Source organism: Trachurus trachurus, assembly GCF_905171665.1.
Source record: "Trachurus trachurus genome assembly, chromosome: 15".
Taxonomy (NCBI): Eukaryota; Metazoa; Chordata; class Actinopteri; order Carangiformes; family Carangidae; genus Trachurus; species Trachurus trachurus.
In genome coordinates, this window is record NC_139906.1 from 16,982,970 (window position 1) to 17,004,625 (window position 21,656).

Below are 21,656 nucleotides of genomic sequence, written 5' to 3' on the forward strand. Positions count from 1 at the left end.
TTTGAGCACCCTGTCTTTGAAAACCTCTTTTCAAATATTCATATTAGTGCTAGTTTTCATCTTTGTATTAAAATATGTTGTTTCAATGCAGTTGACTGTTGTGGAGAAATATCTTTATGCAGATTCCACTCATAAAGTCAAGTTGTATTACTGTGCAGCTGTGAAGTTGCAGTTTTGTAACAGCAGCACCCCCAAGTGTACAACTGACAGAATCATCACCAAGAAACACTAAAGGTCCATAACAGGATCCACATTTTCTTTTGATGAAGTGAAAAATCTCATTAACTGCCTGTCAGTAATTTTCTTTGACACATTTCTTCTTTATCTCTCTTTCTTAAGATTATCTAACACTCTGTTTTTTTATATCCTGTCTGAATCAAACCGCCCAAAATGCAGCTGCTCATCTTTACACTAAAAGCTTTTCCACTCCCCACAGATTAAGAGTCTTGGTGTCATCCTAGACAGTACACTTTCTTTCAATCCCACATCAATAGCATTACCCAGTGCGCATACTGTACTTTCACCTACGTACTGTAACATCAACCGTCTCCGCCCCTTCCTTACCTCCCACACCACTGCTGTCCTTGTTCACAGCCTTGTCACTTCTCGTCTGGACTATTGCAACTCCCTCTTACTATTAATAAATCCCTCCATGAGCTTCAACTGGTCCAGAATTCAGCTGCCCGTATCATCTCCAGAACCCCCTCCCCTCCATCCACCTCATCACTCCCGTCCTGCAGCAGCCCCACTGGCTCCCGGTTCAGTCCTGCATTATATCCAGAATCGTTCTGTTAACATTCAAGGCCATTCACATTCGTCCGACCTCCTCCATGTTGCCACTCCCTCTCGTGCCCTCAGATCATCAACCTCCATTAGCCTGTCTCACCACCATGGGGAGCAGAGCTTTCGGCCGCTCTGCTCTCCAGCTCTGGAACTCACTACCACCCGAGCTCAGAAATATCATTTCACTCCCACTCTTTAAATCCACACTCAAAGCCCATCTGTTTAAGATTGCTTTTTCTCTTTGATTTGATTACAATTGCGTAATTTTTGCAAAAAAAAATAAAAAGGCTAAAATTAGCCTTTTTTTTTTTTAATCTTGTGTACTTCTTGCAGTTTTTATTGTTTGTTTTGAACATTTCTTTTTTTTCACTGTGCGGTGTCCTTGGGTGCTAGAAAGGTGTCTGTAAAATAAAATGTATTATTATTATTATTAAAAATTACAAGCAATCGCCAGTTTCCTCCTGTCTGCTCTGGTTCCCGGTTGAATCATTCCAAAACACTGGTGCTACCTTTTAGAGTCTTGCACGGTGAAACACGGCAGTACCTCCCTCTCCTCCTTTGTGCGGCTAATCGAGCTCTCAGGACTCCTGGGAAAAAAAAGACCATCTGTCCCTGGAACCTGCTGTTAAACCAGAGGTGACCCAGTCTTTCAAGCTGCTGGACCCAGTTTATGGAACGCTCTCCCGTCGTCACTGCGATCCCCAGACTCCTTTGAATTCTTTATGAAGCAGCTACAGACATTTTTTATTCAGGCAGGCTTTTGGTTAGCCTGTCTGACTGCTCCACTTTATTTAATTCCTTTTATTTGTGTGTTTGTGGAACTTTTGTCCTTGTTTTTATGTCTCCTCGCTCAGTGTAGCTGTTAATTCCCCTTGTCTGCCGTGCGCGGTGTGTTTGTTGTGATTGCTGTATTTTATAATGTTTTTAATAGTGTGCTCTTTTTTTATGGGTGCAAAGTACTTTGTGATTTCCTATCCATGAATGCTGCTACACAAATAAACGACTGCCTCGCATGATTTTTTACAACGACCAGAGGTATGTGATGAGGCTGAGGCAGACTGTGTCTAATGCAGTCTGTGCTTCCTGTCTTCTCTCTGCAGACATGTCCAGCTGAACGGGGAGAGGCTGCTCATATCGGACAATGAGACATTCCCAGAATTGAAGCCTAAGACATTGAGGGCTGGACGGACAATAGCCATGCCTCCCATGACCATAGGCTTTTATGTAATCAAGAACATTAACGCGTATGCCTGTCGAAGATAACATCCACCCTTCAACCATGAGACGTCCGCCGACCCAACAGCCCTCTGCCAACTTGACTCCAAACTTTAAAAAACAAACAAAAAAACAGTGTGGCTCTTCTTTTTTTCTCCAGGAAAACATATGGAGGTCAGAATTAGGAATCAGGATTTGCAAGGACATCTCAGTAGAGCCCCCATGGCTTGAATAACAGCCTGGTCAACTGCTATCTCAGCGGTAATATTTACACTGCCAACACCTACCAAATTACAATAAACCCAGCTCTTCCATTGTTCTCCTCCCTGGTCCAGCAAAGAAAGACTTGCCCAAGACACACAAAACGGGCTGCACTGAACATCCTTCAGTTCCTCAGATACAACAGCACTTGTTTGGACAGCGGTTGTTTTTTACACCTTTGTATGAAGTTTGTTTCATAGTTACAGAAATCGAATGTCAAAAAGTCTACATTTTGGATTCAGTTTTTCTTGGGCTGTCAAACCCAGGGTGTGTTATCTGTGTCTGCAAAGAGTTTTTCCTTTTCTCTTTTTTTCCCCTAATGTTTCATTGACAGAGGGAAAAAAAGAGGAGAAAACTCTGAACAGGCAGCGTCTCTGAGGCGAACACAAGTCAACTTTCGTTTGACTTGATCCTTTCCACAAAGAGAAAATGCCGAGGTGTGTGTGAGGTCAGGCATGGACTAACCGTAGTGTAGATATGTGTGAGTGAGAGTGAGTGTGTGTGTGTGTGTGTGTTTTATTATTGATAAAGCTACTGATGTGTCTGTCCAGCCTGTTTGATGTGCCACTAAAAGTATACGTTTCTTCCTTTGCCATGTCTAGTGGCTCCAAGGGGAAATCTGTTTCTTTTAAAGGCTGTTTTTGTATGTTTTGTGTGTCATTGCTTCTCAGCTGCAGGTTTCAATTTAACTGCAGAGCACCACAGCCGGTATGTGTCGCTGCTACGGCTTTGCAGCGACGTATAGCTGAAGAACAATGTGAACCCATCCATAACATCTGTCTTCTCATAGCCTGTGTCCACACTAAATCTGGGTTTTGCTTTAGATTCAAAAACTACGATGCCAGTTTTTCAGGTGTATTTTATCTCACTCTCTATTCAGTGTGATCTCACATTTTATAATTCTCTTATGCTGCTAGTTTAAATATACATTATATTATATTTTACATAATTTTGTACAGATTTACTGTCATATATTATTAGAAAATGTATTGTACATAAAAAAGAATGATGAAAATAAGTGATTTAAGCTTGATATGTTTATTTACAGTATACACCTAATTTATATGATACTTTGCTTTGTCTTTAGATTTCTTTTGTAAGCGGTTATGTTAGAGGTACTAATGCCCCAACTCTAAAGCATAATCAAAAATACCTTCAAGAGCCTATTCATTAAAATTACAGGGTGACCAAGCGACTGTCTTAATAGTCACTTGGAGATTTAGTCATGTTGCTCAACATGTGCTCCACACTGACATGAATAAGGGCAATGGTAACATTTCTAGATGAGCAGGAGCAGGTTCAGTGCCTGAACATGTTAAATATAAAGAATATTTGTCCTCTGAATGTGTTTATAGTTAATGTAGAGATGTTCATATTTCTTTTGGAGAGTATTATTTTAATATGGAAAGTGTGCATATATTATTTTTTGTTAAAAAAAAAGTTTACATTGATAATAAACACTTACAAACACCCAAGAAGTTGTATATTACTCAGTGGAAAACAGTTTGTACTAAAGAAAATAACGCAAAACTCCTCTGATTTTAGTTTGTCACTGGTAAAACTACATATTACTTAGCCTGTGCTCACAGCTGCATGCAAGAGATGAGTTGGAAGAAGCGCACTTGTGTATAAACAGCTAATCTCATCATGTGAATCAGCATTGAGCAAGACTCCACATCAGTTCACAGGATGTGAAGGAGATCTGTAGCAGCACATGGTCACAAGGAGGACAAAAAAGATACAAGGAGATGAGAAGATATGATTTACAAAAAAGCTGAAATATCCTCACACAGAGAGAGCCTATAAATAAAAATGCTCTAATTCCAGTAAAATCCTCATCAAAGGTCCCTGGAGCATTAAAGGTACCATTTTTGGTGCTCTCACTCACTCAGCTCTTCCATGCACATACACAGAGTGAGGAAGCAGCTGGGGCAAGTCTTTGTAGTGGGAAGAGTGCTGTCTTGTCACTGCATGAGGCAGCTGCTGATGGGAAACATGAAGCCAGGATGGACTAAAACCCCCAGACCTCAGCTTTGGCCCAGAGAGGCTAAACCTGGGCCAGACCTGGCTTGGTGTCGGCTGATGTATAGACTACTTGGATGTGCTTGGTAGAATCATGTAGAAGAGAGTTAAAGGACAAGATAAAATGTCATGAAATACTCGGCTACTTCTGCTCCCTTCTCTTTCTCCCCAAATAGCATTTTATGCAAAAATTGCACTGATTTCTATAGAAAGCCAGACATGCTTGAACTGCACTGAAGTTTCATGACAGTGAGTCATTAACACTGGCGGCCCCTCAAGAGCTGTGATCCAAAGCATGTACCTTTAATCATACGTTCCATTCATGGAAAATGCTTTTGCTTTTACATAAGCAGCAGAAACGAACTTCTCATTTCACATGTGGTTAATTTTAAACAGGCCAATGTTGTTGACATGTAAGAATCAAACCAGGCTCGTTCACACCTGGTCCATTGACTTGGTGGGCTTGTTAGGAGAAATATATTATTCACTATGAAGTCCATGCACATTTAGAGGAACGTGCAGCCATGCTTTATTTGTAAAGTCCGCACAAACCTGGAAAAACAAAGTGAGAGAGGGCAGACACGAGAAGAATAAGTGACTTGAATTGTTCTGCACTCTGTCAAGAAAATTGATGTAAATGAGTTGTCAGCAGGAGTTCAAACTGCTCCTAGATCAGCCACATCTTTGACCCAGACATCAGACCAAACCGAAATACTTTCTGGTTTGAAAACTTGACTTACTGTAATCAAAAGTCTCTCCAGTGATTGAGTACCCTCTGACCTGTAAGTAGCTGGTTGATCTCCACCGACCAAAGCAACATCGGACACCGTGGCCTCGGTGAACCTCCTGACATTCAGACCACGATCTTATCGACCCAATCCATGGAAATTCTTCTGTTTGACAAACTTTGCTTCGTATAAACCTGTAGCTTGTGATAACAACTGCTGAGCATCACTTCCTCTGACAAAATCTAATTGTGTTGTGATTGAGGAGGACTGCGCCGCGTCTGGCCACTCCTGCGTGACAGTGCCTCCTTAGTGGAGGTAACTGTTACCCAGGCCTGCCTTACACTGTTTATACTCAGTGATCCATTTTGAGACATGCAAGGCCCCCTTGCCCTGTTCACAAACACTGAGGATTTCATGATGTTTACTCTGTATATACAGGAGTCAGCTTAAATAAGACTTCCATGAATGCTGGATCCCCAGAAAACTGATGGATTAGATTAGACCACGACGTAGAACTCTTGGCATTTTGGACCATTTTGACCCAAGCAAGGTTAATAAAACATAAATATTTATGTTGCTATGGGGTTCTTTGCACCGCTCAGGAGCCAAGCATACAATCTTTGTTGAATATCATGATACAACACAGATTTGTTGTAGCCATCAAAACATTCTCCGAGAAACAGCCTGGTGTTTGATGAGTGTGTTATGTACTGTATATGCCGCATATACTGTACTGTCTTATATGAAAGATCTCCAACATCTATTTCGGGTGGTGACCTGGCGTTTTAAGTGTATTATAGATTTCTGATCTATATAATAATAATAATAATAATAATAATAATAATAATAATAATAATAATAATAATAATAATAATAATAATATTAATAATGTTTGGGTTCTGTAAAAACCCAGATATTATAAGATTTTGTTATGCTAAAATGAATTCTTATGTAACAGTGCTTTTTCCAGTCCATGTAATAATAATAATAATACAGTTACAGTTAATAATAAACAATATATGCATGCTTACATGTAGTTTACAATAAGAAATATTTAGGCTACTGTCTGTTGAATTACAGATTGAATTATGTGCAGAATTTTTGTAACTATTTAATATTTAAAAAAAAATGTTTATTATAATTGCTTATAGGCTAAAAGTGTTAGGCTCCATATGTCGTTGGAAAACTTGACATACTAGCCTACACACAATTTTGATATTATGATAATATCCAGCTCACAGGCCTCAATCTGCGCATTGTGATCTTCAGTTTCTCTTGTTTCCCTGAATGCAAACCTTTTTTTTCTTGGTTTGCAGCAAACTGACAAATCCAGAGCACAGGCAGCTCTAATCTCAATCTGAATTCCACAAATACCAACCTTACAGTCTATGATACCAACCTGTTGTTTGTGTGCAGAGCAGCCTCTCAGTCATGTGGCCCAGGCAGCGCAGGCAGCACATGACTGCTTCCTGCCCCCCTCAGCACCACGCTCCTGCGGAGGGAGGAGGTCGAGCCGCTCCGGCTCCGCTGAGGAACCAGCTGACCCAGGAGCAGCCTGCACACCGAGCTCCTCCGCAGCTCCGCCGGCCTCCGTCTGTCCCCAGATCAGCAGCATCGCCCCTCTGGTGTCACATGACTCGGACTCGGACGGAAGGAAGCGGAGCGACACACAAACAGCAGCCGAGATGAAAACGTCCACAAACTGAAGAGAGACGAGTTTTTTTGTTTTCTTTTGGAGGAAACACACGCGCGCGCGCACAATCACATAGAGGGATGCTGGGATCACCCGGCGAAGGAAACACGGGGTGAGCTGTTGTGACTTGTTGTGTGGTTTCGTTTTTTTTTTTTACGTGAACAAGTGAGTGTGTGCAGTGAGGAAGGTAAAAGTTTGGTTATGGGGAAGTAACTTGAGGCACTTGGTAAAACACGCCATGTATTCTACGGATCGGATCAGGGGACAAAAACATTCACAGACTGGACTCGTATCTTATCTGTCTCTGACCTTCCTCGTTTTTCATTGGTGCTCTCATCAGACGCTGTCATTGATAAAATATCAGCCACCAGATACTGTTTACTTGAGGTCAAGATCTCACAAAGTGTGGGAGAAAAGTTTCCCATGGCTTCTCACTCAGTTACTCCAGTGACTAATGGAGCCATAACTTGGCCTGTGTGAGAACAGTCTGTGACAGTCAGTGAACCCACGGCTGCATTTAAATGTTCAGACAAGTGTATGTTTTCACTTAGGAATTTGAGATTATTTATCCAATCTACAAAAAAATCTAATTGATGTTAGAGCTTTTAATATGCATGCTTTTTTTCAATTATAAGGCTCAGAATATCTTTGATTTGTTCCATTTAACATCAATTAATTAGTGGTATCAATGAATTAAATGCATTCTTCAGGACTGTCTTTCATATTTTTTATTTAAAAGCAGTACTTCATAATGACTTTATCATCAGAAAACAAACACCCATAGAAATAAAGTTTATTTAAGTGTTTGTTTGTCATATTAGTAAACATTAAAATGATATCTTTTTTCTTTCTTTAAGATTTTGCACACTTGCGCTGGAAAAGCAGGGAAAGTTGCATTGTTTATATATTGAGTGCTTTGAAGTGTTTTACTATTAAATCCATTTTATGAGATTGTTGCTGCAGCTCCTCTCTGTCCTCACACTCTTGATGTTAACACCCTCTTCTTTTTGGACTTGGCCCCAGATGTGAACAGCAACATGTCAGACCTCTTTACTTATATGAAAATCCCTCCCCAGATATTTTTGCCTTTCTGTCTTTTGTCTCAGTAAAGATGTCTTTTGGCTCAATAAAAAAAAAATCTTTTCTTCATAGCATGATGCATGTGGAGCGCTTGGAGTAAATAGGACACCCCAGTAAAGCAGGACAGGAGGTGCATCTGCGGTCCAGATGAAGTGCTTGCTGATAGCCAGTGAGAGCGCCGAGGTCCTCTTCCACTGGACTGACCCAGAATTTCAGCAGAATATCCAGGCGCAGTATGGGGCGTCTCAGGAGGAAGGCCATGGGGTGAGGAGGAAGATCCTGCATTTTTCTGACTTCCTGTAGCTGTTGGAACGACTCTTAATTTGACATTTTGCTTTGTTTCTCAGCTTCCTGCCTTCGAGGACAGCATCAGCACTCTGTTTGCTCCCATCATTATTTCCTGCAGCACCATGGTGGACAGGCTGGGGGACAGCTACACCTCCTTCACCACAGAAAACAACCACATCTACGTCCTACACCAGGTAGCAGCACCTGCCTTTCAAAATAAAAGCTAGACTTGCTCCCGTACAATTCCTCAGATTAGCTCTCTTCATGAGGCAAAAATAAATTTCCCTGACACACATCCATTAAAAAAAAATAACCCGATGTATTAAGCAGATTTCTGCATTCCTGATTCTCTCCTCGCCAGCAGTAAAAGTGCTGTGACCTAAATGCTGGCCTCTCTGGCAGTGAAGCATCATGTTTGTCATGTGAGTCCTGTTGAGGAATCAAACCAGGCTTTGTCCTCCTGCAGTGCAGAAACAGTTATCGAGTCCAAACTATTGACAAGTTTAATGTCCATTCAGAATAAACAGTATTCTGTATTCCTTAAAAAACACAGAGAGCATGAAGCAGTTCAATACAATCACACTCATTTCATATTTCTAATTCAAGCTACTTTTGTCCTTTTGTTGCCCTCACAGTTTGACGAGTGTCTCTACATTGCTGTGAATGGAGACGGCGAGGAGGGAGAGGATGATCTGAGGAGGAAGATTTACGTGATGAAGAAGATGATTGAGGTCTTGTTTGGGATGGTCACCCTCAGCAGTAACCTCATCAGGAGAGAGTAAGGCGTCTTTGTGTGTCTCCCTCCTGGGCATTGGGCAGTTTAGTTGTAAAACGGCGTGTGGTTGATGTTTGGACTGTGTCTGTTTGTCACCAGACTGCGACCTCAGGACACGGAGCAAAGAGCGAGGCTGTGGAAGCATCTCCAGAGTCTGCTGGAGACCTACAACCACCTCAAAGAGAACGACCAGAGCTTCTTAGTGGAGGTGCAGTGAAGTAAAAAAAAAAAAAAAGCCATTTCTTCTTTGATATTCTGCAAAACCTTTCACTCACAGACTTGATTGTTGTACCTTAAGTCACACCATGAAGCTGCACTTCAAGAGCTCTGAATAGCTTTGCTGCCTCAGGATCCTGGCTGCAATAAAGCAAAGCCAGAGATGCTGCAGAGCTCTCAGTTTTATGAAAATGTCCCAAAGCAATATTGTTATCAAGTGTACATGTATCTATATACTGTGGTAAAAATAACCTGAGTGGAAGATTGGATTTCTGACATCCTAGGAGAGTAGATGATATTATATAGTGTACTGTACTCTATAGTGTACTAGTGTTTTATGTGATTATGTTAGAATTATTAAATTATTAGTGTTTTTCTTTTGTGTTCAACAACCTTAGCCTTGTCACAATTATGTAGTATTGCATGGGTAGGCATGAATAGTAGTGGTGTTTTTTGTTTAGTTTTTTCTTCATATGAGTAACATTATGTTTCTGAATTCCTGATTTTCATTAGTTCTTTGCTCTATCAGAACAGATATATTGAGAATATCAGGATTGAACCACTAGATGGCAGAAAAATCTAGAAGGCAATATTGTATTACCTAAGGAATTGCAATTACAATTTGACATTTAAATTGTCATCCTAAAAATGGGAACTTGCTCATTTAAATTCATCTGGCATACACATGTAGGCTACAAATTCGCCAGATGAATTAAGATTCATTTTTCCTTTAGGGCTATAATTTCTGAATTAGATGGGATTTTTAGGTTAAACTAACGAATCATACTTTATTCAAATAAAATGTTCTCTCTCTCTCTCTCTCTCTCTCTCTCTCTCTCTCTCTCTCTCTCTCTCTCTGTCTCTCTGTCTCTCTGTCTCTCTCTGTCTCTCTGTCTCTCTCTCTCTCTCTCTGTCTCTCTGTCTCTCTCTGTCTCTCTGTCTCTCTCTCTCTCTCTCTCTCTCTCTCTCTCTCTCTCTCTCTCTCTCTCTCTCTCTCTCTCTCTCTGTCTCTCTGTCTCTCTGTCTCTCTCTCAGGCAGTGGAGAGGCTGATCCACCCCACACTGTGTGAGCAGTGCATTGAGTTCTTGGAGAAGCGTCTGGTGCAGCAGCTCAACAGCAGTGTGGAGAGAGCAGGGGAGGAGGTGCTTCACGCCTTCATCCTGGTTCACACCAAACTGCTGGCCTTCTACTCCAGGTGTGCACAGATGTTTCCATCAACCCTTCATTGTCAGTCATAGGTCCTAAGTCTGCTCCATTGGAATCTGTTAAAGATTTTTTATGACGTATACCATCTCCTTGCTCGTCCATTTACTCTAGCCGCAATGCGAGCACTCTCGCCACCTCCGACCTGCTGGCCCTCATCATCATGGCACAGAACATGTATCCTAGCAACACAGATCTGGATGACCCCGGTCCTGAGGTAGAAAACACTGACAGCCACACACAGCACTGGTAGAATATGATGGTCACCTTCTTTGTGATTGTTTATTAACTGTTTCTGTGTGTGAAGGATATTGAGAGTACGTCTGGTTCGGGTCCTGAGAGCTTTTACACTCCAGAGCCGTCGCCAACAGACAGAGACTCAAGCAGTTCAGGTGGGTTGTGTCCTTGTTCTTACTAGGGGGGAAAAAAACATAGACAAAGAATCTTTATTGTCTCAGAGGTATTTTTCACAGCCAGTGTTTATTCTACACAGCAACACAATGTTATGCATAAAAAAAGAGAAACATATACTTTGCCACATCCACAACATGTACATTTATATCCCTGCATCCAAACATGAAGAGACTCAAATAAATGGTCTTACAGTTTCTAAACAAGAGTGTGTTGTTAATTCTTGTGTTTCCAGAGAAGCCAGAGAGAGGAAGTACACCTGTGTTTGAGTTCATGGACCCAGATGTCCAGGTGAGAGGAGATTTGTGCTATTCTTTGCAAAAGTAAATTGATGGTTTGGTTACTGTGATGAATAATATTGTCTTCAGATGGCAGAGGACAGCTTGCAGACTCTGGAAGTTCCTCCCCCTGACCCTTCAACCCCTCGCAGAGTCTTCTTAGAGGTCTCAAGCAAAGAAGGGCTATATCCCATGATGCCTCACTCCATGTATTGTCTACCACTGTGGCCTGGCATCACACTGGTGCTGCTAACTAAGGTTTGTGGGTTCATGTCTACATTTGCTTCCTTCTTCCTACTCTGCTCACATGTCTACACACTAAACCCACCTTTGCTGCCTTGTTGAACCACTTCTGTATTTTATCTGTCAGATTCCCACCAATAACGTGGCCACGTCAGTGTATAAGTATTTGGAGGCTTTCGCCAAGCTGGAGAAGCGTCTAAGTGAAGGCCAAGAAGGCCCCGCAGCCACAAGAGGCCAGCTGACGATACATGACATCCGCAGCAAACTGGATAAATTCATTAAAGCTCTGGGGCCCAGTGACCTACAGGTTTGTGTTTTTACAGTTGTCTGCTTTTCAATGAAGCTTTTATTTCTCACCAATACACGCCTACCTATAATTTGAAAGGGAATTCCCATGTAAAACAACTATTAAGAGTAAAATACTTTTTTCTGTAAGTCTGTTTCAATTCCTACTTGAGTACTTTGCTATACATTTTATACTTCGTTGTAATATAAAATTATTTTTTGTTGGAAGATTTGTTTTGTTACCACCATTTAATCTTGAATGACTCAGCTGATGATACAGTAAAGGACCTGGCCACTTCTTTGTTTATTTTAGACACATGAAAATATTTTAAGCTTTTGGAGGTGGATAAATAAAATAATCATTTTGTCCTGTTTTATATCCAGTCTGCACAGTTACAAAATGTCTGGACTGAGTTCAAGAACCGAGCCTTTGCAAAAGGAGGGTCTGGGTTCAACAAAGAGTAAGTCTTTCATTGCCCTCTGTTGGCCAAAATAGGTCATAGCAAGGCAGTTATGTGACCCACTGAATGATTATGTTCATGTTTTTGTTTCAGCCTCATCCCGTGGTGCAAGAATATGAAGACCCAGCTGTGTGGAATATACAGACAGTGTTTTCTTATTGATCCTGGACCAGGCGACATTCCTCAGCGTCTGTCACCAGGTTTGCAAGAAAGAGCCCAAACCATGGTGCAGTGAGTATCTGTCAACTGGCCTTGGGCATTATTAGTTACATATTAAAATCTGTTTTAGTTTTTTCTGATTCCATTTTAAGTATAAACATAACTGCAAGACAAGTGACTTCATTGTTCATGCCCTTTTCTTTCTATCTTTTTTTTTTTTATCTGTCTGTCTCGTCCAGAGAGAAACTGATGGACTGGAAGGACTTCCTGTTGGTTAAAAGCAAGAGGAACATCACCATGGTGTCATATCCTATCAGTAAAATAATCCTGCTTCCCTGTGATGCCATATTGCATCTCATCTTAGAGACCTGCTTAGCACAAAACTGAATTAGTAATATTTCTTCAAGTGCATGCATATGTTGGGGATCTTAAAAAACATACATGTCTATAAATCTTTCTGAAATCTAACACTGTTATCCTGAGTGTATTGATCTTGACCCAATTGATCTCACTTACCTGGAGGATTTCCCTGGCCTCATCCATTTCATCTGTGTGGACCGATCCACCGGCCAAATGATTGCACCATCGCTCAACATCACAGAACGCACCACGTCTGAGCTGGGGAAGGGACCGGTGGCTCAGTTCATCAAAAACAAGGTCGAGTATACTTCAAGTGCACGTTGTAAAATGAATTAGTGTGACATTAGTTTGCACACCTGACAGCACAGCCAGCACATCTTTGTCCATGTGCAATGATGACCACCTCCTCCTTTATGTCCACATGTGTGCATAATTACTGGTCTTTCTTGTCTTCAATGAATTTCTCTTCCCTCATCTGTCCTGAAGGTTTGGGGCCTTGTCAGCACAACACGACGCTTTCTCCGTAAAGGCTACTCCACAGTCACACTGCGTGATGGAGACTTCTATTTCTGCTACTTCCTCTGGTTTGAAAATGAAATGGTAAACCATTTGAACAAAAGTGTGCCCCACTGCCCCATGGTCCCTCATGTTTTTTTTGTTTATTTTTGTGTGTCTCCATGAGCACCTCTGTGTGTGTTTTCTTAAGTTGCGTTACATTGAGCTCTCAGGGCCAACTGTTTATAATGCAATGATGAAAACAAATCAATTTAGTGTCACATATGAGATCATGTAAAAGTTTAAAACACTATGTCTATATATATAATAATGTGTCTATCTGACCAAACAGGGCTACAAGTTAGAGGCAGGAGACATACCCATCCTACCTGATGACTCGGCCCCCATTGGGATGCTGGCATGGGACTACTACAGGTAAACAACAGTGCGTGACAGAAATAGATGGGATTAATCCAAGAGAGAGTGCTGCTGACTATAGAAAGTGATGTGTCCAGCAGGAAGCTGCTGCGGTTCTACAGTAAGAACCACCAGGGTGAGGTGGTGAAGTGCTACGAGCTGCTGACGGTTCACCTGGGGGTCATTCCCACCGAGATCATCCTCCAGCACTGCCGACAGCTGGCAAGCAAACTGTGGGAGCCTTCATGCAATCTGCTGCTGTAGACACAACCGCACACTTGAACAGAGTCACAGCAGCCAAGGTACACATTACTGCATTACTACTGCCATGAATTGCCATTCTATATAAACTATGGTCCACGTTTCCATCATGAATGATGTGTATATGGTTGTGTATCCCATGATATATTGACCTAAAACTATTTTTGGAAGCACTTAAGTTTATGATTAGTGCAGTTGAACACTGTAATGCCCTTGCACTATTTTGTGTCTTGTATGAAGAATCTTGACATCATCACTCATGAATTATTATATAGATTGTAATATATTCTTGAAAACTCATTTTTGATCTGTTTCCTATTTATAAGTAATACCATAGATGTTATACTGTACACTTTTTAAATTTGCAGCTGATAATTTTTATAAATGCAGACACCGTCCATGTTTGTCTTTTCTACAGCTAGTATTGTAACTTTTATGTATGAATGAGACTGTATGTGTAATGCAGATTAATACACATTCTTTATGGCAACAATAAATATCAATAGTTTCATATTCACTTTTTTTATTGTTAGTGTAACAGACTAGCACTGACTAGAACAGTTTGAATCGTGGACCACTCTTTTCATTTTACAAAAGATTCACCTGTATGAGAATTACTGTACTTGTAACAGTTGGTAATGTAATAACTTTATTGCATTTAAATGTGCTATATTTTGACAAATCTTGACAATCACAAGCTCGTCTAACCTTTTAGAGTTTAATGTGCTCGCTCACGAGGCATCACTGGAGTCTGTGAGCGTTTTAAAGGTCAGTCCGCTCTCTGCAGGATGCTCCAGCAGGGCTCACTAATGCTGGACTCCATACAGTGAGAGAGAGATAGGGGGGCTGGGGGGCATATAGAGTTCACTGAATTATCAGTCTCTGCACAGCTGGCTCACAGAGCTCGTGTGAGGTCAGTCACAGCTCCTGCAGCCACCAGGTCCCTGAGAAATAGTTTCTCTGCACTGACGTCGTGCACCACCTGGATGATGAGATGAAAAACGAATCCTTACTAAATCACTCAGTTCAAAGCACGAGACGAAAACATAAACCACCGCTCTGTAATCAGTCTAAACTTACTTGAGCCTTCATTGCGTCCATTCGTATTCTCTCGTAGTAGTGAAGCCGGGCCTCTGGGTGCTGCATGTCATACCCAAACCCTGCCAGGCTCACCTGGTCGCACAGCTGCAAAGCCATCACCACTGCACTGGCGCCTAGTGTGGGCACTATCTGCATAAGAAGAGACAATACTCTTTGATTTATATCTACAACCAGCATAAGCACCAACTACTCACTCACTGATGATGAGCAAAGCATAAGCAAAAATCCCATATTAAGGGCAGTGGGTAATGGAATCAGTATGTTACCCTCTTGAACTGAATGTTGTGTTAGCTCATCTTCCATTCCCTTAATTACTGGCTTATAACAAAGTCAAGACTCGTCTCAGGCATATCTATGTATTATTCAGCACAGGTTAGGTTACCCAGGCACACCATTGTTCTCAGAGGCCTGTTTTCTCTTTTTGCATGCAGTGTTATATGGCAGCATACAACAAAGCATGAGCAGTATATGGTGTATCCCAACCTGCCAAAGGGATTTAAATATAGAATATGCATGTTGTGTCAGAAACTCACATTTCCTTGTTTCAGAGAATATTTCTGTAAGACTTCTCCCGTCTTGTGAATAATCTCTGGGTGGAGGATCCTGAAGTTCTCTGCTCTCAGAGGAATATCATCCACCACTTCCCTCCAGAACCACAGTTTAGACCAGAAGCTCTGTAAAAAAAAGAAAAGAAAAAAAGAAAGAACCCAAAAACACAGAAGATGTCGAATGTGTGAGGCTTCGAGTGTGACTATGTGATTGCAGCGTTGCTGTGACACTCTCAGCTTATGTAATACACCATTTCTGTGTGCAATGGTTCGCATGATGCAGCTCTCACCAGAGGCTGTTTGGTGATGACAGAAATGAGCCAGTCCAGGTCCAAGCTCTTAAAGACCACCAGAGCAACCATGGTGGTCTTTTTGTACTCGTTTGCAGAGCGAGGTGCTCCCTCTGGGTAAATCAGGCGGATGGTGGTGCGGGAACCAGCATCCCTCTCAAAACCAGGCACTGGAGCGTTATTCAGCCTGGTGACCGAGATGGTAAATGTAGACTATGTATAAAATGAATCCTTCCACTTGCGTCCGTCTGACACCAACACACATACCTGATAATGATGTCATACTGATCTATATGAGCCCCAAGATGGCTCCCATGAAGAACCCCTCCACTTCCCACCACTATGCAACGCCTGCAGCTGCCCTCTCTCCTCAGGGATGGAGGAAGGCCAGGCTCTGGCAGAGAGGCAAGAGCCAGGGCCAGATGCTCTTCACTGCCCTGCAGCCCCAGGGGAGGGGCCAGGCGCCAGGACACAGGCCTGTCCTGCTGCACAAACACAGGTATGTCCAGGAGGCCTGCAGCACAGGACAGTGGCTTGAGGTGGTTCAGACACCAGCGAGGTTGACAGGGGCCTGACAGCAGGGACGCTGACCGATTTAATAACACCTTGAAGAGAGGGACAAACATTAGGAGCAGTTTGTTTACAATGGAGAAATGATCCAAAGTTATTGCTAAGATGTGTGTCCGTACCAGATCTTTAGGATGTTGGTAGTCATTGCTGAGTGTCGCCACCTGATCCAAGGGGAAATATGCAGGAATCAGAATAGCCGAGTAGCATCCAATCAGCAGCAGCAGGCTGAAGGCAAGGTTCTCACTCCTGCACCGCAGAGAGAAAAACACACCACAGAACTTGCAGCAGTGCAGAGCCTACAGTATAAATACAGTAGCTACCTGCAGAGACGCAGCCTACCTGCTGAGGAAGAATTCCCTGGAGTCAGTCTTTGTGACAACTTGCTGGCTGTGAGAGACAGGTGTTGGTGCCGCAGCCTCTGCAGCCTCAGGCAGCAGCGAAGAGCCGTTATCTGGGTCCTCCACACTCAAGTGGTTCAGCGTCACCATGGCACCTGAACCTGCACAACCTGAGCCACACAGACAACCACTGACTCACAGTAAAAAAAATGCTGTGAGCTGATATTGTTTCAACCTGGTAAACTTTTTAATAACAACATTAAACAACCATGCAGTCTTAGATATGATAGAAATGTAAACAGTCTTTTAAAATTGTTTCTATGCACTAAAGCAAAAAAAAGAAAACACTTCAAATGAACAGTTAAGACTTACAGCCAGCCTGGCAGAGACGTAAGCTGACAGTCAACTGTCTGTTCGCCTGATCTCCATGTCTGATGGGAAAGCAGCAAGAGGCATGCTGTGTACAGCTAAAATGGCTGCTGCTGCTTCCTACCAGGCTGAACTTTACCACTTCCCCCAATGACACTGGGTTAACTATTAACATGCCATTCAGTCACACTCTGGCAGGAGTGCCTGTAAATAAGACTGAGTGTGTGAGACCAAGACCAAACAGCACTATAGCAGGATGACACCTTAAAGATTTCATGTGCTGAAAGGGAGATTTGGTGTATGATTAACATAGTTACATGTATTACTGTATTTATGTGTGTATAATCTGATATACCGACAGAACTGTTTACTTTAATGGAACAGTTAAAAGATGAGACTGGACAGTGACTGAATGCTGGTTTGCTTATGAAACAGATTTATAAGGTGTTACTCCGTAATGAAACAATAATACATAACATAATTCCCTAAAACTGTGTGTTAATGAGGATTGTCCCCCTGTAAAGGAGATGTGAGAGACTGGTGCAGTTCTCAGGCATGGCTAGAGGCCTGGAGCTTGTATAGTGAATGTTCTCTTATGACCTGGGCATGGCATGCCTAAAGGTTTGGATGTACTCTGTGTGTGAGGGACAGGGCAGAGAGAGAGCGAGTGTAGAGCTGGCAAGCACTCACAAACATACATGCTGCTTACACACACCAAAGTGCACACACACCTGTTTGTTAGGGTAACACAATGTCCCACCATGAACCCGACATTCCAGCCAGGAAGCCATTGGGCATGCAGCGCTTCTGTATAAAATGACACACAGACATCCGCCGAGTTATTCACCACTCCTCTTTTGTTATACTGGTTTGCTATACTTTTGTCATATACTCCTAAGATTTGAACAACTTTGAAATAACTTTATTGACTGTCTTTTTTTATGCAAACAGGGGTGGGGAGATTGTGCATGGACAGCAAGTGTGATGAACAGTGAAACAGGAGTAGAAAAGAAAGCTCAGGTAGGTGAGAGACACATTGATGTTCCCATTGTGACATGTGATGATTTTCCATTGCCATCAGAGTGTTAGACATTGAGTAATAATGACAATAATTACTAATCACAAGGGAAACTTAGTTCATCACAGCAGGTTGAATGGCACTGGTATAACATTCACATCACAAGCTGTAAAGCCTTCATTCATGAAAAATGTGAATAGATAATTTATGTTAAGACGTGTGCATGAATGAGCTGTGTCCTAGAAAACATGTCAGCACTGTCGTTAAGCCCTGAACATGAAGCGAAAATAACTGTCAGCCTCCGTCAACACCCATGTGCTTGTGATCTACTGAAAACACACAGCACCACAAGTGCAAAACCAAGGACGGCTGTGTCACTAGATATGAGATTGAAATTGCTTGCTGGGTTAAATATAACACGTAAGAGGTAGTTTTTTTTTTTTTTTTGGGGGGGGGGTCACTGGGAACATTAGTTTTATTATTATGAGCAAGCTTAACTTGCACTATGAATTTATTTTGACATTAACACCTTCATTCCTGACTCTCAACAGCCATTAGCCAATGGGCATTACTCTGCCTGACAAACCAATGACAACTTTTCCACCAAGCTTTTCGGATACTGTTTTCTACATGATTCTTGTTTCTGTCACTTTCAGGCAGAGGAGCGAGTGAGGATGATTTCCTCTGAGCTACACTGTGAGATTGTGAACCTGAGTGGAGAGGAAAATATCATGGAGCTGTGCAAAAGGAAAAAAAAGATTAAGAAAACATACTCAGCCGGGTTGTCAGGGGAGATCCTTGTGGTGAGCTATAATTTTCAGAAACCATATCATCATGTACATGAAGAGATATAAAATCTGAGTCTCAGCCCCCCACCCCCCCTGTCCCTCCTCTGTGTATATGCCTGCATGTGTGTGTGGGTCCCTGCACTGACAGATGGAGCATGTGGATACTGCACAATTCATGAATGCAGCCACTCAAGGCAAACTGAATGTGATAGACAAATATCTGGCTGATGGTGGGAGCCCTGATGTCCATGATGAGGTATGCTCTCCCTTTCAGCATAAATAGATGTACAGAATACCACAACAAATCGTTTTTACTTAGGACATCTTTAAATTTTCCAGTTGAAGAGGACGGCCCTGCATCGTGCCTCTCTGGAGGGACACGCCACTGTTGTCCAAAGTCTTTTAGAAAATGGAGCTGACGTCAACTTCAAAGATCGAGTAAGACGTACAGTCACATTGCTTGTTTGTAAAGATGATGATGAGATTATCTTCACACACTAAAACCAAAGCTTCTGGAGGCCCTGAAGTCAGCATTACTAATAGGATGGGGCCCTTTTACTGTATTTCAGCTGGGATGCAGGGCCATGCACTGGGCCTGCAGAGGGGGAAGCCTGGAAGTCATCAAAGCCCTGAAGAGCCACGGGGCCGACCTGAACGTCAGAGATAAGGTGTGCATTTTATTTGTGACTATATTTGTACCACAACGAATGCCTGCATGTCAGTGAACATACTGATGTTCAGTTGGCCGGTTGCACGTGAGGAACACCGTCACAGTTTATGTCAATGTTCCAGCTGTACAGCACCCCTCTGCATGTAGCCACAAGAACAGGCCACGCTACTATTGTGGAGTACCTGCTGTCCTGCGGTGCCAGAATCAACTGTAGGGACAGGGTAGGAAGCAACTCAACAGTGTTTCAATTCCATTTTTATTGTCTATAATTTATTTATTATCAATAATATATATATGGGTTTTTTCCCTCACTCAGGAAGGGGACACAGCCCTGCACGACGCTGTGCGTCTCAACAGACACAAGATATCGAAGCTGCTCATACATGCGGGAGCTGACACAAAAATAAAAAATCATGTAAGTTTTTCTTCCTGTTGTTCTCATAAAATAAATTTTAGAGAATAATTTCCAATTTTGTGTTATATTATTTATTTATGTCTGTATGTTAAATATGATGCTACAGCCATAGGTTATCTAAGACAGGAGGGAACAGCTATAGGTTATTGTTTTTATATATATACAAAAACCAAAGTATTAAAACCACAATTACGTTTGGATCAGACTATTTATTATACCTTGTTTCGGTCATTGTAAATTAAAGGGAAAATGTGTACATATCTTATAGTCTTTTTTTTTAAACAAGTGGCTGCTGCCTAGTAACTGTAGCCTCATATTTTATGTACAAATAAATAAATAAAAATGGATCCTCTCATTTAACTTGTGACAAGAAAGTGAATAAACATATTTCCCAAACCTTGAACTGTACCTTTAAAGGTTCAGGACTTGTTGTTTGCATATAGCCAACATGCTGTGGCTCATAACTCAACACTGCACATACAATATGACTGCATGATAACATGCTGACAGTATGAACTGTGATACAGGAGGGAGTGACAGCTGTGGAGCAGGTAAAACAATGGCAGTCTGACATCATGGAGACGCTGCAGAGCCTGGAGAAGCTGAGTGAGGTGGGACTAGTGCTGCCTGACAACAGCACAGCAGAACAGTGAAAGGCGCAGAGTAAAAACTATACATCTAATCTTATACTGTATTCTTTTTTAATGTCACTTGCTTTGACTGTCAGCTCAGGTTGAAAATACTTTTTGTATAATTCCACATTAAGGCTGTGTACATCATATTTGAGAATATATGCATTAGGCCTGAATATTATGTATGTGCATGAAACCATGTGATGTGTTCACAATCTGTCTCTCCAGGTCATGGATGTTAACCTCTGAGATAAGTCTGAACTCTGACAGTGGAAAATGTCATCCTTGATGTGACGGATTCAAAATGATCTGCTTATCTTAAAAGGACACAAGAACTGGGAAACATAGCAGCATTTGAGCTTCGGCATTCGCTTCCAAAGAGCTTTAGGATCTTACTCTCATGGATGTTTCATATCTGATTTGCAATGCTTTTGGAAGTTAATTAATATTAATACATGCCGTTATACAGAAGCTGCGTTTGAATATACATCAAGAGGTCCTTGTTTTATTGCAGCAAAAGACAAAGCCACAGCACACAGAAGGACTGTGTTTGAGATGTCAACTGATGATAACAGAGACGGCTGGTATGCACCCCCCCTCAAAAGAAAAAAGTCAGGGATTGAAGGGGGCTCAGTGGACATATTTTCCCTCTATCATCAGTGGCTCAAATGTTCCTGAGGGAGGTTGCTCATTCACACTGGGAAAACGACCCTCTTGCTCTGCTGTTTACAACGAGGTTGTTTATGTACAGTGAGTCATTACAACCATTCATTTTGTTAAACAAATGTTGTGCTGCTGTACTTTTCATAATGGGGGAGTACAAAATGCTGTTTTGAAAGGCAGTCACAGTTTTCTGTTAAATATCAATGTGTTCATTGTAGATTATTATCAGCCATGCACAATATTTCCTGTTCCTGTTGAACTGTCAGGGACCTCAGTGGAGACACATGCCATGTAAATACAAGGTTATGCACACTACATTAAATGTGTTTTATTTCCTCAACCTGACCCTAACAGAGATACTTAAGTATAATGTCCAAGTAATATAGGCCATGTATCAGAGGGAAAACCAGATCCCCCCCTTAAATCTGTTGGGCTCATACATGTTTTACAGCTTTGGTTCTGTCGTGTTTTATTCCATGTGAACTACAGGCAGTGTGCTGTTGCGCTGTGATGTTGCAGAGGGCTGAAGTGGTGTAGAATAAGAAGGGGGATGGGGAAGCTGCAGGCTCGTGCTTCATGCTGTGCAGCAGCCAAAAATCTGAGGAACCTGTTTATCCCT

General features: G+C 41.9%; 4 protein-coding genes across 5 annotated transcripts in view; 3 read left to right on the forward strand and 1 right to left on the reverse strand.

Annotated features, from left to right (window-relative positions):
• The window catches only part of hpse2 (heparanase 2), a 56,690-nt gene extending 53,526 nt beyond the window's left edge, over nt 1-3,164 (forward strand). Inside the window, exon 12 of the mRNA XM_083988462.1 lies at nt 1,884-3,164. Within this exon, the coding sequence (XP_083844588.1) occupies nt 1,884-2,046 (163 nt within the window). The 3' untranslated portion in view covers nt 2,047-3,164. The remainder of the gene's footprint in view (nt 1-1,883) is intronic.
• Nucleotides 3,165-6,611: 3,447 nt separating this feature from the next.
• hps1 (HPS1 biogenesis of lysosomal organelles complex 3 subunit 1) lies at nt 6,612-14,109 on the forward strand. Of its 2 annotated transcripts, none has more exons than XM_083988549.1 (18): nt 6,612-6,814; nt 7,855-8,046; nt 8,130-8,264; nt 8,706-8,848; nt 8,945-9,053; nt 10,097-10,257; nt 10,380-10,482; nt 10,573-10,657; nt 10,912-10,967; nt 11,045-11,212; nt 11,325-11,504; nt 11,867-11,943; nt 12,037-12,174; nt 12,342-12,406; nt 12,614-12,759; nt 12,949-13,062; nt 13,310-13,392; nt 13,473-14,109. In XM_083988549.1, exons 2-18 carry the CDS (start codon nt 7,930-7,932, stop codon nt 13,636-13,638), a joined length of 2,046 nt encoding a protein of 681 aa, XP_083844675.1. In that variant the 5' UTR covers nt 6,612-6,814; nt 7,855-7,929; the 3' UTR covers nt 13,639-14,109. The 2 variants fall into 2 exon arrangements, with proteins under 2 accessions (XP_083844675.1, XP_083844676.1); XM_083988550.1 differs by having other exon boundaries at nt 13,476-14,108.
• Nucleotides 14,110-14,200: 91 nt separating this feature from the next.
• On the reverse strand, nt 14,201-17,004 carry st3gal7 (ST3 beta-galactoside alpha-2,3-sialyltransferase 7). Its single transcript, XM_083988551.1, has 8 exons — nt 16,855-17,004; nt 16,484-16,652; nt 16,264-16,390; nt 15,842-16,179; nt 15,575-15,761; nt 15,270-15,410; nt 14,716-14,865; nt 14,201-14,617 (listed from the first exon to the last, which is right to left on the reverse strand). The coding sequence occupies exons 2-8, from the start codon at nt 16,630-16,632 to the stop codon at nt 14,531-14,533; spliced, it is 1,179 nt and encodes a 392-aa protein (XP_083844677.1). The 5' UTR covers nt 16,633-16,652; nt 16,855-17,004; the 3' UTR covers nt 14,201-14,530.
• An 831-nt stretch (nt 17,005-17,835) lies between these two features.
• On the forward strand, nt 17,836-20,395 carry ankrd2 (ankyrin repeat domain 2 (stretch responsive muscle); the record flags this gene model as incomplete). Its single annotated transcript, XM_083987552.1, has 8 exons — nt 17,836-17,871; nt 18,526-18,672; nt 18,806-18,913; nt 18,997-19,095; nt 19,227-19,325; nt 19,450-19,548; nt 19,644-19,742; nt 20,270-20,395. 8 exons carry the CDS (start codon nt 17,836-17,838, stop codon nt 20,393-20,395), a joined length of 813 nt encoding a protein of 270 aa, XP_083843678.1.
• Between the last annotated feature and the right edge of the window lie 1,261 nt (nt 20,396-21,656).